This window comes from Ahaetulla prasina, chromosome 2 (assembly GCF_028640845.1).
Source record: "Ahaetulla prasina isolate Xishuangbanna chromosome 2, ASM2864084v1, whole genome shotgun sequence".
NCBI lineage: Eukaryota > Metazoa > Chordata > Lepidosauria > Squamata > Colubridae > Ahaetulla > Ahaetulla prasina.
The window spans coordinates 23,845,860-23,860,869 of NC_080540.1; the positions used below are offsets into that span (position 1 = coordinate 23,845,860).

Here is a 15,010-nt window from a genome sequence, read left to right on the forward strand (position 1 = left end):
TCCAGTTCCAGTCACTGTTCATCCACGTTGTTCCAGCACATTCTTTGTTTCTTTGGCTGCCTCTCCTCTTTGATGTCGGATAAGAGGGAATTAGCCCTGGGTCAAGCAGGAGAGCCGCTATGACCTGCAGGGCTCCCCTCCACTCTTCATCACTCCTACTGGTGACTTTAGCTCCTTATGGGGCCCTCCAACAAAGGGATTTGGCACTAGTTTGTGAGCCCCACTCTTCACATCCGATAGCACTACAATGTCAACTCAAAGTCTTCCTTCATTGCTCCTTTCTTTTTTCTTCTGTCACACCCAAGTGGGGTGTTTTATGGGTTTCTGAGCTTTCTATCTTCCTATTCCTAGGATTCACCCCTATCTATGTATGCTAGAAGAGCCTGTTCTTTCATCCTGCAGTCCAGTTTCTGACTTTAACCTTTCCCAACTTCCCTGCAAGCCAAAGGGGGATATTTCTTTTTGTCCTGATATTCTGAGAGCAGGATGTTTCAAATCTTCTATTTTCTCTCATTTGGGAATGGGATTGGTCAGAGAAAGAAAGAAAGGAAGGAAGGAAGGAAGGAAGGAAGGAAGAGGGAGGGAGGGAGGGAGGAAGGAAGATTAAAATGCTGCATATATTAACTTAATTTTTTAAAACAACTGTCATTAATTTTGCCACTGTACGCTTTAAGGTCCTTCCTTCAGTTGACAGAAAGCTACTGGCATTAAATCAGAGCTTTCAATTGCCTGGAGGCATCAAATCCATAGGAAGTCATCATTCTTGTCAGAACGATGAAAGAACATTGCAACATTGTCCTTTGATCTTGTGTGTGATGTCATAACACGTGCAGAAAAGGGATGGGGTTATCTAGCAGCCTGACCTCCCTCCTTGCCCTGCTGCATACCTTGCTACCATCATTCTAGGTTGGTTTTCTCTTTCATTAATTTATTAATTCATTAATTTCCATCCATTGCTTCTTGCCCTGCCTTCAGATGCTTTGAAGAATACATTGACCCACCTCATCTTTGCGGCAACCGCTTAGATATTGGAACACTGCTATCATATTATCCCTAGTCCTTCTTTTCATTAAACTGGATATACCCAATTGCAACTGTTTTTCATATGTTTCAGCCTCTAATGCCCTAATCATCTTTGATGATTGTACTCATTATTAGGTTACAATAATTCAACAATAAGGGGGAAATAATGTAACACAATTTGTCTGTAATTATTATTTGTAATGGTGATTTTTAATCTTTTAAAGTTGTTTTAATCCGAATGCTTTGAGACAAGTGGCTATATAAATTATTTAAGCAAACATATAAATGATCACTATCTTTTCTCTACCATGCCACCATGAATATTTTTCTAATTTCTTATATTATGCTACTTTCTTCTTTGGTCAAGCCAGACATCTATCCTCTGAGTTTGGCAACAGGGAGGAGATTTGCCTAAAATGGGAATTACCTTAAACCAGAAAAGGTAGCAGATAAAAAAGGCTGCAGAACCGAAGCAACAGAAGCAGTCCAATTCCATCAGCCAGGTAAAAATGCAGCAAGAATTGGCATCTTAAACTTTCTGCCTGTTGACATCTTGTAATAAGACTGGTAAATATTTATATGGTATACAATGAATGTCCCGTAAGTCATTGATTATGTGCCACCAAGTTGGTATTGAGATTGTCCCACCCCACCAAGACATTCAGTCTCCATCCTGGTCCTTCAGAGTTTCTAAAGGTGAACCGATCACCATTGCAACTGAGTTCATTCATCTCTCTTCTTGCTGTCCTCTTTTTTTCCTTTCTTTCCTTGCATTCTTTCCAGCATTGTGGATTTCTTCAAAGAGCTAAGTTTTCACACAATGTGACTGTATAACAATTAGATAGAATCATAGGGCTGCAAGAGATGAGTGGCCTAGAGGTGGAGCTCTCACCTCACAATCAGGAGGCTGTGAGTTCAATCCTAGGTAGAGGTAGATATTTCTGTCTCTGGGCACACTGAGAATATATCCTCTGCATTGGTGACAGGAAGGGCATCCAGCCAGTAAACACTCAGCTCCATTCAGTTGGATGGATTCCACCCTGCAAGGGATTATGGGGTTGTTAAAAGAGGATGATAAGGCTGGAAGATGAAACTGAAATACTTTGGCCACCTAATGAGAAAGAAGAACTCACTGGAGAAGAGCCTAATCTGGGAAAGATTGAGGGCAAAAGAAGAAGAGGACGACAGAGAACGAGGTGGCTTGATGGAGTCACTGAAGCAGTAGGCATGAGTTTAAATGGACTCCAGAGGATGGTAGAGGACAGGAAGGCCTGGAGGAATGTTGTCCATAGGGTCACGATGGGTCAGACACGACTTCGCAACTAACAACAACAAAAAAGGCTGGAAGAGACCTTGGAGGTCTTCTGCTCCAACCCTTTGCCCAAGAATTTGCCCAAATCTTTTACCATCTTATGTCGGGTCTTGATGGACTATCTTGATGGACTATCAGAACAAGTGTAACATCCACACCGATTAGGGACGGACCCTTTTCTGCCGTTTTATTTTTATTCTTTCCATGAGATATTCGCCTATTGAGCTATTACGACTGCGAGGTTCCCCCGCCTCGCAGGAATGGCCCTCCGTGTTATCGAGGGCCTACCTTAATGAAGGGTCTTGGGACCCAGAGAGGTGGCATGCGGCCAAGAAGAATCTTTGGGGGTTTTTAAATAGGTTTTTAAAGAAGGGTTTTTTAAGGGGGGGAGGGATAAGACAGGTGGGGGGAGAAACCCGTTGGGGAGGGGTCCAGTCCCTGCGCTTGCTCGCGGCATTATGTCACCTGGTCCGAAGGCAGAGGGGGAGGGGTTTGTTTAGAGGGTCGTTCCATCTGTACGGTACGTGGGAGAGGCAGATATGGCGGAAGCAAAGGGCCGTATCGACTTTTGGGAGCACGTGCTCGCTGTTAAAAGCGATCACGTGCTCCGGCCCCTTAGACTTTACCCGTTCCCCGGACGGCCATGATTCTCAGAGCTTGGGTCTTCGGTTGATGTTATGCAATGCTCGGTCCGTGGTTAATAAAGCCCCCCTGATTTGCGACCTTATTCAGGGGGAGTCCGCGGACCTCATGGGCATTACGGAGACCTGGTTGGACTCGGAAGGGGTTTTTCCCCTTGTCGAGTTGTGCCCTCCAGGTTTCCGAGCATTCCATCAACCGAGAGCCCAAGGTAGGGGTGGTGGGGTGGCGGTTGTTATTAGGGAAGGCCTAGAGCCGAGGGAGGCCACTGTTCCTCAGATAGCCGGTTGTGAATCCCTTTTTGTGAGGTGGGGTCATAGGAATCAGTTGGGCTTGTTGATCATGTACTTGGCTCCTTGCTGCATGACTACAGCCCTACCCGAGTTGTTGGAGGTGCTTGCCAGGGTGGCGGTTGAGACCCCCAGACTTATAGTCATGGGGGATTTCAACTTGCCATCGACCGGCTTGTCATCGACGGTGGCCCGGGAGTTCCAGGCCTCCATGACGGCTTTGGACCTGATTCAACTAATTGATGGCCCCACGCACACTGGGGGAGGCACACTGGATCTGATTTATATCTCTGGACAGTGGTTAAATGATCTGGAATTAGGTGATTTAGTAACAGAATCTGTGTCATGGTCAGATCATTTCCTCCTTCGCCTGGACTTTCGGACCGCCACCCACCACCGCAGGGAGACGGAACCAATGCGTTGGTTCCGTCCCAGGCGCCTGATGGACCCTGAGAGGTTCCTGACGGAGCTTGGGCTGTTCCCTGAGGATCTGGCCTACGGCACGGCTGAAGAACTAGTTGTGGCCTGGGAACAGGCCGCGGCTGGGGCTTTGGACCGTGTCGCGCCTTTGCGGCCTCTGACCCAGCGCAGATCTCAGCCGGCCCCTTGGTTCTCCGAGGGGCTGAGGGAGATGAAACGCCGGAGAAGACGCCTAGGGAGTACCTGGAGGTCCAGTCGTTCCAAAGCTGACCGGACACTAGCTAGGTCTTATTCTAAGGCATACCTAGTGGCATTGAGGGAGGCGAAGCGTTCTTACGTTTCCACCCTCATTGCGTCGGCAGATAACCGCCCGGCCGCCCTGTTTCGGGTGATCCGCTCTCTCCTTCACCAGGAGGCGTGGGATGACCCTTTGCAGGGACGTGCCGAGGAGTTTAGTGGTTATCTATATGATAAAATCGTTCAGCTCCGGGATGGTTTGGACCGAAATTGGGATGATCCAAGTGAGAGGGCGGAGTCGCGTCTTGTCGAGATTGTTTGGGATGAGTTTGACCCTGTGGCACTCGAGGACGTGGACAGGTTGTTGGGGAGGCTTCACACCACCACATGTTTACTGGACCCTTCCTGGTTGGTGCTGGCCACACAGGAGGTGACACGAGGCTGGCTCCAGGGGATTATTAATGCTTCCTTGTTGGAAGGGGTTTTCCCTACCGCCTTGAAAGAGGCGGTAGTGAGACCCCTCCTCAAGAAGCCTTCCCTGGACTCAGCTATTTTGGGTAATTATCGTCCGGTCTCCAACCTTCGCTTTGTTGCGAAGGTTGTAGAGAGTGTGGTGGCGTGAATGAAGCTGTCTATCTAGACCCGTTCCAGTCCGGCTTCCGACCCGGATATAGTACGGAGACAGCTTTGGTCACGTTGGTGGATGATCTCTGGAGGGCCAGAGACAGGGGTTGTTCCTCTGCCCTGGTCCTATTAGAACTCTCAGCGGCTTTTGATACCATCGACCATGGTATCTTGCTGCACCGGTTGGAGGGTTTGGGAGTGGGAGGCACCGTTTACCGGTGGTTCTCCTCCTATCTCTCTGACCGGTCGCAGACGGTGTTGACAGGGGGGCAGAGGTCGACCGCGAGGCGCCTTACTTGTGGGGTGCCGCAGGGGTCGATTCTCTCACCTCTCCTGTTCAACATCTATATGAAGCCACTGGGTGAGATCATCAGTGGCTTTGGAATGAGATACCAACTGTACGCTGATGACACACAGCTGTACTTCTCTACCTCGGGCCACCCCAACGAAGCTGTTGAAGTGCTGTCCCAGTGCTTGGAAGCCGTACGGGTCTGGATGGGGAGAAACAGGCTCAAGCTCAATCCCTCCAAGACGGAGTGGCTGTGGATGCCGGCACCCCGATACAGTCAGCTGCAGCCGCGGCTGACTGTTGGGGGCGAGTCATTGGCCCCAATGGAAAGGGTACGCAACTTGGGTGTTCTCCTGGATGCATGGCTGTTGTTTGAAGATCATTTGACGGCCGTCTCCAGGAGAGCTTTCCACCAGGTTCGCCTGGTTCGCCAGTTGCGCCCCTTCCTTGATCGGAATGCCTTATGCACAGTCACTCATGCTCTTGTTACCTCTCGCTTGGATTATTGCAATGCTCTCTACATGGGGTTCCCCTTGAAGTGCACTTGGAGGCTTCAGTTAGTCCAGAATGCAGCTGCGCAGGTGATAGAGGGAGCCGCACGCGGCTCCCATGTAACACCACTCCTGCGCAGATTGCACTGGCTGCCTGTGGTCTTTCGGGTGCACTTTAAGGTTTTGGTCACTACCTTTAAAGCGCTCCATGGCTTGGGGCCTGGGTACTTACGGGACCGCCTTCTGTTACATTATGCCTCCCACCGATCTGTACGCTCACACAGAGAGGGACTTCTCAGGGTGCCGTCCGCCAAGCAATGCCGGCTGGCAGCCCCCAGGGGAAGATCCTTCTCTGTGGGGGCTCCTACCCTCTGGAACGAACTTCCCCCTGGCTTGTGCCAAGTGCCTGATCTTCGGACCTTTCGCCGCGAGTTGAAAACGTATTTATTTACTCGCGCGGGGCTGGCTTAAATTTCAAATTTTAAATTTTTAAATTTTAAATTTCTGGATGAATTTTAAGGGTTTTTAGATTTTAAATGTTTTTCAATTTTCGGCCAATTATATAATAAGTTTTTTAATTCTGTTTTAATTGTATATTGCTTGTGTTCTTATTTTTGGTTGTAAACCACCCTGAGTCCTTCGTGAGAAGGGCGGTATAAAAATCTAATAAATAATAATAATAATAATAATAATAATAATAATAATAATAATAATAATAATAATAATAATAATAATAATAATAATAATAATAATAAAGATAGGAGAACGTATCTCATTCTGGACAAATGGATGTACAATATTTTCTTCAAAACCTTCAGTGATGGAGCACCTTCAAATCCAGGAGGCAAGTTGTTCCATTAATTAATTGTTATCGCTGTCAGGAAATTTCTCCTTAGTTCCAGGTTGAATCTCTCTTTAAAGAGTTTCACCCATTGATAAAAATTTTCCCTTGGCTTCTGGGTGGCGCCATCTTTCTCGCTGGGTGCCAATTTATGGCACTCCGCATTGAATACCGTAAAAGCCGGATTTAACAACTGATCCCGGCTTCATTTCTCTCTCTGGTTGAAAGAGAGAGACAGAGCAAGGGGGAGGAATTGGGTAGATTCCCCTAGGGGCTTTGTTTTTGTAATACAAAGTCCTGAACGGTGAATCCCCTTATTTACCCCTCCCCCACCTCCAGTATTCTCTGCGCTCCTGAAAAAGCAGGAAAAGAGGAAGATGTCCACTTCTGCTAGCAATTGATTTTTTTTGTGGATACGAAAAGCAGGCGGAACGAATGTGAGGAGCAATTATTGGTTTGCAAGTATTTTTGATTTTCTGACTTCCTCCCCCCCTTCAGTTTCGTTTTAGAGAAACTGAAAGCAGAGCGATACATCAAAGGGAGCTTTGCTGTTGAATCGAAACTGAATGGAGATTTTATCTTATTGTGTTTGACTGTGGACTGTTGGATTATATTACGCTGTTTAAGTACGTTACAAGGGGATTCTCAGCAGGAATTTTGTTATGGAGGTTCTTTCAGAAGAATGGGTTCGGACGTTATACAGGACTACACAGAAAGAATGTATTTAATTATTCAACAATACAAATTGATAAAAAATGGGGACGTTTTGGATGAGAGTTTGGAGCAAATTAACCAGTGCAATTATTCGGAAAATGGAATGGAGGATATACAAATAAAAGTGGATAAATATGAAGATTTGATCGTGAAGAAACAAGGTGATCTAAAGAAGTTTTCTTTAAATAGTTTGGATGAGCTGCCTGAATTTGTGCTACAGGAGATTGTCCCTCAAATGGAAAAGACTCACAAGCTTAATGTTTCCCAAGAGTTCTCTTTTTGGACTGATGGAACATACGGCAGTAATTTTTGGATTTCTGGACATAAGGAATTACTAGGAAATATTGTGATTGACTTTTTAAAAGGAGCAATGAAGGAAAGACAGAGATTAATGCACCAAAAAAAATGGCAAGAGACAATAGTATTATTTTTGAAACAAGGTTTTTTTAAAATATTAATAGACAAAAATATTTGTGTCCCCGAAAGAATTATATGGTTATATGGTTATAGAAGCTATAAGGGAGATATTCTCTGAATTGGATTGGATTTTTACGTTTTAGCTGGTTTTAAATATTTTAGGATTAATTTGTTCTACTGATTTATATATTTTATTATTGTTTATTGTTAATTTTTTGAAGGATTTGGTTATGTAAGGAGGAAGTCAGAGCTAGAGAGGGAGAATTGGTATAATAGTTTTGGGAAAAAATTTTTAGCATATGTTTGTTTTATTTTTAACTATACCTTGTGTTTGTTCCGGGAAGCCAGGGGGGGAGGGGGAGGGGGTTTGTGAAGGGAAAGGGGTTGGGGGGAAAGGGGGGAAAATTTTTTTGTAAAACTTTTTGAATAAAAAAAAAAAAAAGAGTTTCACCCATTGCTTCTTGTCCTGTCCTCAAGTGATTTGCAACTTTCTCTTCTCTGTGACAGCCCCTCAAGTACTGGAAAACAGCTATCATGTCACCCCTACTCCTTCTCTTTGTTAGATTAGACCAGGGGTGAAATTCAGCAGGTTCTGACAGGTTCTAGAGAACCAGTAGTGGAAATTTTGAGTAGTTCAGAGAATCGGCAAATACCACCTCTAGTTGGCCCCAGAGTGGGGTTGGAATGGAGATTTTGCAATATCCTTCCCCTGGAGTGGGGTTGGAATGGAGATTTTTGCAATATCCTTCCCCTGGAGTGGGGTGGGAATGGAGATTTTGCAATATCCTTCCCCTGGAGTGGGGTGGGAATGGAGATTTTGCAGTATCCTTCCCCTGCCACGCCCACCAAGCCATGCCCGCCAAGCCATGCCGATAGAACTGGTAGTAAAAAATTTGAATTCCACCACTGGGTTAGGCATACCTAGTTCCCTTTTTTTTTTTTTTGGATTTATATCCCGCCCTTCTCCGAAGACTCAGGGCGGCTACACTATGTCAAGCAATAGTCTTCATCCATTTGTATATTATATACAAAGTCAACTTTTATTGCTCCCAACAATCTGGGTCCTCATTTTACCTACCTTATAAAGGATGGAAGGCTGAGTCAACCTTGGGCCTGGTGGGACTCGAACTTGCAGTAATTGCAAGCAGCTGTGTTAATAACAGACAGACTTAGTCTGCTGAGCCACCAGAGGCCCTTTACCATTCATTGTATGATTTAGTCTTTAGATCAATCAACATCTTTGTTGTTCTTCTCTGCACTCTTTCTAGGTTGTCAGCAGGGGTGGGTTCTACTTACCTTTACTACCGGTTCGCAATGGGACTGCTTGCTTTGCTCTCCCGCACGCGCACTTCTGCAGATAATCATTTATGACGTCTGGGTGGGTGGGCGGAGCCTCCCACCGATTTTACTACTGGTTCTAAAGAACCGGACAGAACCGGGAGCAACCCACCCCTGGTTGTCAGCAATTTTTTTGTATTGTGGTGACCAGAACTGGACACAGCATTCCAGATGTGGCCTCACTAGTGCTGCATACTATCATTTCTCATGATCTAAAATAGAATAGAATAGAATAGAATTTTTTATTGGCCAAGTGTGATTGGACACACAAGGAATTTGTCTTGGTGCATATGCTCTCAGTGTACATAAAAGAAAAGATACCTTCATCAAGGTACAACATTTACAACACAAATGATGGTCAATATATCAATATAAATCATAAGAATTGCCAGCAACAAGTTATAGTCATACAGTCATAAGTGGAAAGAGATTGGTGATGGGAACTATGAGAAGATTAATAGTAGTGCAGATTCAATAAATAGTCTGACAGTGTTGATGGAATTATTTGTTTAGCAGAGTGATGGCCTTCGGGAAAAAACTGTTCTTGTGTCTAGTTGTTCTGGTGTGCAGTGCTCTATAGCGTCGTTTTGAGGGTAGGAGTTGAAACAGTTTATGTCCAGGATGCGAGGGGTCTGTAAATATTTTCATGGCCCTCTTCTTGATTCGTGCACTATACAGGTCCTCAAATCTAGGTGCTATCCTTCTGTTGAGGCAGCCTAAGGCAGCCTAAGGCAGTATTTGCTTGTTTTGCAATTGCAGCACTCTGATAGCTCATGTTTAAGTGGTGGTCCACGTGGACATCTAGATCATTCTCACAGTTATTACTGTTGAGCCAGATGCTGCCTGTTCTACACCTTTCTAATTGAGTTTTTTTTTTACCTAAGTGCAGGACCTTACTTTCCTCACCACAGAACTGCATCTTTTTGGATCTTGTGGCCCAACGTCCAAGTCTGTCAAGATGTTTCTGAATTTTGAGTCTATCTTCCAAAGTGTTGCCAATCCCCCCCCAGCGTGGCGTCACCTACACATTTGATGTGTTCTCCTTCTATCCCCTCATCTTGATAATTTATGAAGATGTTGAAGAACACTGGGCCCAAGACAGAACCTTGAGGTACCCCGCTGCATGCTTCCCTCTGTCGTGTCCCACTCCTCCGCTGACGACCGGGTCAGGGAAATCCGAATCAGACATGCCTCTGCAGCTCTGCCAAAGTCCTAGCAAAGTTCTCAAGGCAGGCAGGAGACCAGAAAGTGACTTCAGCAAGATATGTTAGACTTTGCCTGACTCAGAGAATGCCAGAAAGCAGATCCTTTATATAGGCCATGGGGTGTGGCTCCATGACTCAGCACTTATCCAGGCCTGCCCCTCCCTTCCTTCTGTCGCCGCCGCCTATCAATTCTTCTGAAGCGAGGGTCACTCCAGTCTGCAGCTGTTGGTAATTGACCTTCCTCAGGCTCACATGCTGTGGGGAGGGAGGTCTAGTTGCTCCGTTTGCCTGGGCATGGAGCCAGAGCTGGGGGCTGGAGGTACTTCTTCCTCCTCAGCCTGTCTGGGCATGGAGCCAGAGCTGGGGGCTGGAGGTACTTCTTCCTCCTCAGCCTGTCTGGGCATGGAGCCAGGGCTGGGGCCGGGAGGCATACTAGGACATTCCTCAACGTTCGGAAGCAGATAAGAAGTCCCCGGCTGCGGTGAAAGCGGACGAGACACAACACCCTCCCTGTAAAAGTACTTCAGTTGAGGGCCACATGCTGAGCGCAGTTGGTCAGCCAACTGCGAGTCCATCTGAGGATGGTACTATCTATCCCACATTGTTCTATCTCACCCAAAAAATAGTCTGTGGTTATTTGTGCCTCAAGTGAGAAGACAGTTATTTATATATATTTAAAAAATGGCACATGTTTTTGTAGTTTTAGCTGTGTGTATCTGTCTGTCTATTTTATCTATTCATTTATCTAGTCTTTGACGTGAAAGACCAATAGATCCATCTACCAGTCCTGGGCATCAAGGCAGTCCAAAAGATTTCTGCAAGGAAACGTGAAACTTGCAATCCTCAAAAAGTTAGGTTTCTATTCAGAGTGGCCTTGAGTCCTCATTTTCTCAGCAAGGTCATAAACAAAAAGGGCCAGAAAGAAGATGGAATTGTTACCAAAACAATACACAGTTCGGAGATTGGATGAAAATTCATTGAAACATAATTTATTATTACGGTAGTGAATTAAAAGGGTGGGCTTGCAATCTCATAATAGAGAATTATGCAAATTAGAACAGGGGTGTCAAACTCGATTTCATTGAGGGCCGCATCAGGGTTGGGTTTGATCTTGGGGGGCTGGGTGAGCATGGCCAGGGTGGGCGTGGCCAGCTTGACATCACTCGTGTCGGGACCGTCTGTAGTGGCCCGAGTGCTCTGCCAGCAAAAACAGGCTCCCAAGCTCCATTTCGGCTACAACCCTCTCCCAGGAGAAACTGAGCTTGGGAGGGCCACACACAGCCCTCTCAAGCTCCATTTTCACTGGCAGAGGCACTCCGGGCCAGTCCTTCACTGTTTCCAGGGCAGCCTCACAGACCACATCTAAGCACCCCGCGAGCCGTATCCGGCCCCTGGGCCTTAAGTTTGACACCCCTGAATTAGAATGACCATGTCATTGGATATATCAACCAAGAATTTGAATATAGCAGAATATAATAATAACAATAACAACAACAATAATAATGACAACAACAACAACAACAACAAAGTTGGAAGGGACCTTGGAGGTCTTCTAGTCCGATGCCCTGCCCAGGCAGGAAACCCTACACCATTTCAGACAAATGGTTATCCAACATTTTCTTAAAAATTTCCAGTGTTGGAGCATTTACAACTTCTGCAGGCAAGTTGTTCCACTGATTAATTGTTCTAACTGTCAGGAAATTTCTCCTTAGTTCTAAGTTGCATCTCTCCTTGATTAATTTCCACCCATTGCTTCTTGTTCTACCCTCAGGTGCTTTGGAGAATAGTTTGATTCCCTCTTCTTTGTGGCAACCCCTGAGATATTGGAACACTGCTATCATGTCTCCCCTAGTCCTTCTTTTCATTAAACTAGACATACCCAGTTCTTGCAACCGTTCTTCATATGTTTTAACCTCCAGGCCTTAATCATCTTTGTTGCTCTTCTCTGCACTCTTTCTAGAGTCTCAACATCTTTTTTACATCATGGCGACCAAAACTGAATGCAATATTCCAAGTGTGGCCTTACCAAGGCATTATAAAGTGGTATTAACACTTCACGTGATCTTGATTCTATCCCTCTGTTTATGCAGCCCAGAACTGTGTTGGCTTTTTTGGCAGCTGCTGCACACTGCTGGCTCATATTTAAGTGATTGTCCACTAGGACTCCAAGATCCCTCTCACAGTTACTACTATTGAGCAAGGTGCCACATATACGGTACCTGTGCATTTCGGGTTTTTTGGCCTAAATGTAGAACTTTACTTTTTTCACTGTTGAATTTCATTTTGTTAAATAGTGCCCAATGTTCAAGTCTGTCAAGATCTTTCTGTAACTTGAGCCTATCTTCTGGAGTGTTGGCTACTCCTGCCAGCTTGGTGTCATCTGAAAATTTGATGAGTTCCCCATTTATTCCCTCGTCCAAGTCTGGTATAGTCTGGTCAGTTGTGGGGTTCTATTAACTCCTTGTAATTTTTTGCACCTTTATCAACATTCCTTGGCATTCTTAATGTTTTATAGTTGAGCTGACAGGTTTACTGTTTGTCAAGTCTATGGCAAAGGAGATTTGGAGGGAGAGAGAGAGTAATTTACTTGCCTTCAGCAATGCCATTTTTCCTACTACATTGCAAAACCTCCTTTGCTAGGAACTGAGTTCTTTGTAAAGGAAAAGCATGATTCAGAGGGTGTATTCTTTCCCCGTGATGTTGCAGCATTCATACGAAATGGTGCTCAGTATTCAAGCCTATTTAAAGCTCAAGAATTGCTTGCTTGCACTGAGCCAGAACAGGTAGTCCTCGACTTACAACCATTCATTTAGTGACCGTTGGAAGTTACAACACTTAAAGAAAATGGCTTGTGACTGTCACAGCATCCTCACGGCCATACAATCAAAAAAATTCAGGTGTTTTGGCAACCAACCTGTATTTACGACTTTGCAGCATGCCGGGGTCAAGTAATTAGTGACCTTCCCAGCCAGTTTCCAATAAGCAAAGTCAATGGGGGAAGCTGGATTCACTTAATGAGCACATGATTCAGATAAAAACTGCACTCAACCAGCATGGCCAAGAAAGGTTGTAAAATTGGGCACAACTCATAACTGCCTTGCTCGGCAATGGAAATTCTGGTCCCAGTTGTGGTTGTAAGGTGAACAGGACCTACATGGCATAGTGTTGGCCTAGAATTGAAGACATCCAGATTCCAATCTTCCCTCAACCATAAAAGGTCATGGGATGATGATCTTGGGCCAGTCAAAATGTGAAGCAGGGGTCTCCAACCTTGGCAACTTTAAGACTGGTGGACTTCAACTCCCAGAGTTCCTCAGCCAGCTTTGCTGTGCAGTTGAAGTCCACAAGTCTTAAAGTTGTCAAGGTTGGAGACCTCTGATGTCAAGGCAGTAATGCAGGCTTGTGTTCTTCAAGGAAAGGTGGGATATAATTCTACCAAACATTGTGATGCTCGGTGTATCTCTCAAATTCAAAAGCAGGACACAAGGACAATTCGCTACCTTGTGATATTGCCACTCTGGAGCATATTGTAGTGTTTCCATAGAGTGACATTCCACTCTATCTAATCACTATAAACAGACTGTTGTACTGTAAGCTTTGTTAGAAAAGATGGATCGATTCTCAATTAGTCTTTCTGGAATGGTGATGCAAAGCTTTGTTCTCTCTAGGTCCCCACCTCTTTTGTTGCCTATTAAATATGTTGAGTTGTAGCTCCCATTGTACCAGCCAGAGAAGTCAATATGGGTCTGGAGGTGGAGCTCCACTTCCTGAGCCTCAGGCCACCTTCTTCTGCCCGGCTGAGTCACAGACCGATTTGTAGAATTCCAAGAGGAGCCTTGCAGATGTCCTGGGCCTCTCGAGGGTTATGAAGTGTCCACATTTTTCCAGCCAGTGCACTTGGGAATTAGGAATGGCAGCCTCCAGAACTGCTGCACCTGAAGAATCAAAGACCTGCACAACAAAGAAACATTGAATTTTCCCCTATGCTTGAAAGTCTTTTTAAAGGGCATAGAAAGGATCTCCTGATTTGAAAGGCTATTAACGAATGAAGCCGTTGGACTGTATTCTGCATATTATTGTTTCTTCAAGAACAGAATCATTAAACTTGACCTTCCCTTTATTAAACCTTTTAGGTAGGTGTCAAGATATCTGGATTCTCTTGGCTTATGTGACCTCTTTCTGTGTAAAATCTTATTTCTCATCTTTTCTTACAGCAAGAGTTATCTAGAAAACTAGAAAAATTAAGAAGATGATCATACTGATCAAGTTATCAATCATTTATGTTTAACCAAAGTGAAAGAAACAGCTGATGCTCCTTTTTTGGTGAAAAATACCATTCCTCCTCCTTCCCCCCTCCTCCCCCCACTCCTTGTATCTGAACTTTATTTGTGGGGTCCTTGGTGTCCTCTGAACTTGTTTACTTGCAGACATTTCATTACCAAACTAGGTAATATAATCAGTGAAGGAGGTTCAATAGCAGGGAGTGAGGTTTACTGCAGGGGGGAAATCTACTTACCTTCCTTACCGGTTCGGAAGTGCAGGCATGCACAGAAGATTAAAAAAACATTAAGGTAAAGGTTCCCCTCGCACATACATGCTAGTCGTTGCCGACTCTAGGGGGCGGTGCTCATCTCCGTTTCAAAGCCGAAGAGCCAGCGCTGTCTGAAAACGTCTCTGTGGTCATGTGGCCGGCATGACTCAACACCAAAGGCGCACGGAATGCTGTTACCTTCCCACCAAAGATGGCCCCTATTTTTTCTACTTGCATTTTTACGTGCTTTCGAAACTGCTAGGTTGGCAGAAGCTGGGACAAGTAACAGGAGCTCACCCCGTTACAAAGCAGCACTAGGGATTCGAACCGCTGAGCTGCCGACCTTTCGATCTGCAAGCTCAATGTCCTAGCCCCTGAGCCACCGTATCCTTTAAAAAAAAACATTACTTCCTAGTTAAAACCATGAAGTAATGACATCCGGGCGGGTGGGTGGAGCTTTGCTCCACCATCGCTACCGGATTGCCGAACCACCAGCCATGATCGCTACTGGATCACGCAATCCAGTCCGACCCGGGAGCATTTCACCCCTGGCTTACTCTCATTTTACATACTCTTGGCTTGCTCTGTCAATGTAAGTGAGAGTGGATTTTTTTTTTAAAAAAGTTTCTGTTTCTTTTG

The 15,010-nt window shown here is 45.2% G+C and overlaps 2 protein-coding genes across 3 annotated transcripts in view; both read right to left on the bottom strand.

Moving 5' to 3' along the window:
• Positions 1–8,688, bottom strand: part of LOC131191552 (monoacylglycerol lipase ABHD6-like) — a 38,969-nt gene extending 30,281 nt beyond the window's left edge. The window contains exon 1 of the mRNA XM_058169807.1: positions 8,594–8,688. The gene's annotated coding sequence lies outside the window, so the exon portion shown is untranslated. The remainder of the gene's footprint in view (positions 1–8,593) is intronic.
• Positions 8,689–10,807: 2,119 nt separating this feature from the next.
• Positions 10,808–15,010, bottom strand: part of LOC131191553 (monoacylglycerol lipase ABHD6-like) — a 29,461-nt gene continuing 25,258 nt past the window's right edge. For both annotated transcript variants that reach the window (XM_058169809.1, XM_058169808.1), the window contains exon 10: positions 10,808–13,791. In XM_058169809.1, the coding sequence (XP_058025792.1) occupies positions 13,615–13,791 (177 nt within the window). In that variant the 3' untranslated portion in view covers positions 10,808–13,614. The remainder of the gene's footprint in view (positions 13,792–15,010) is intronic.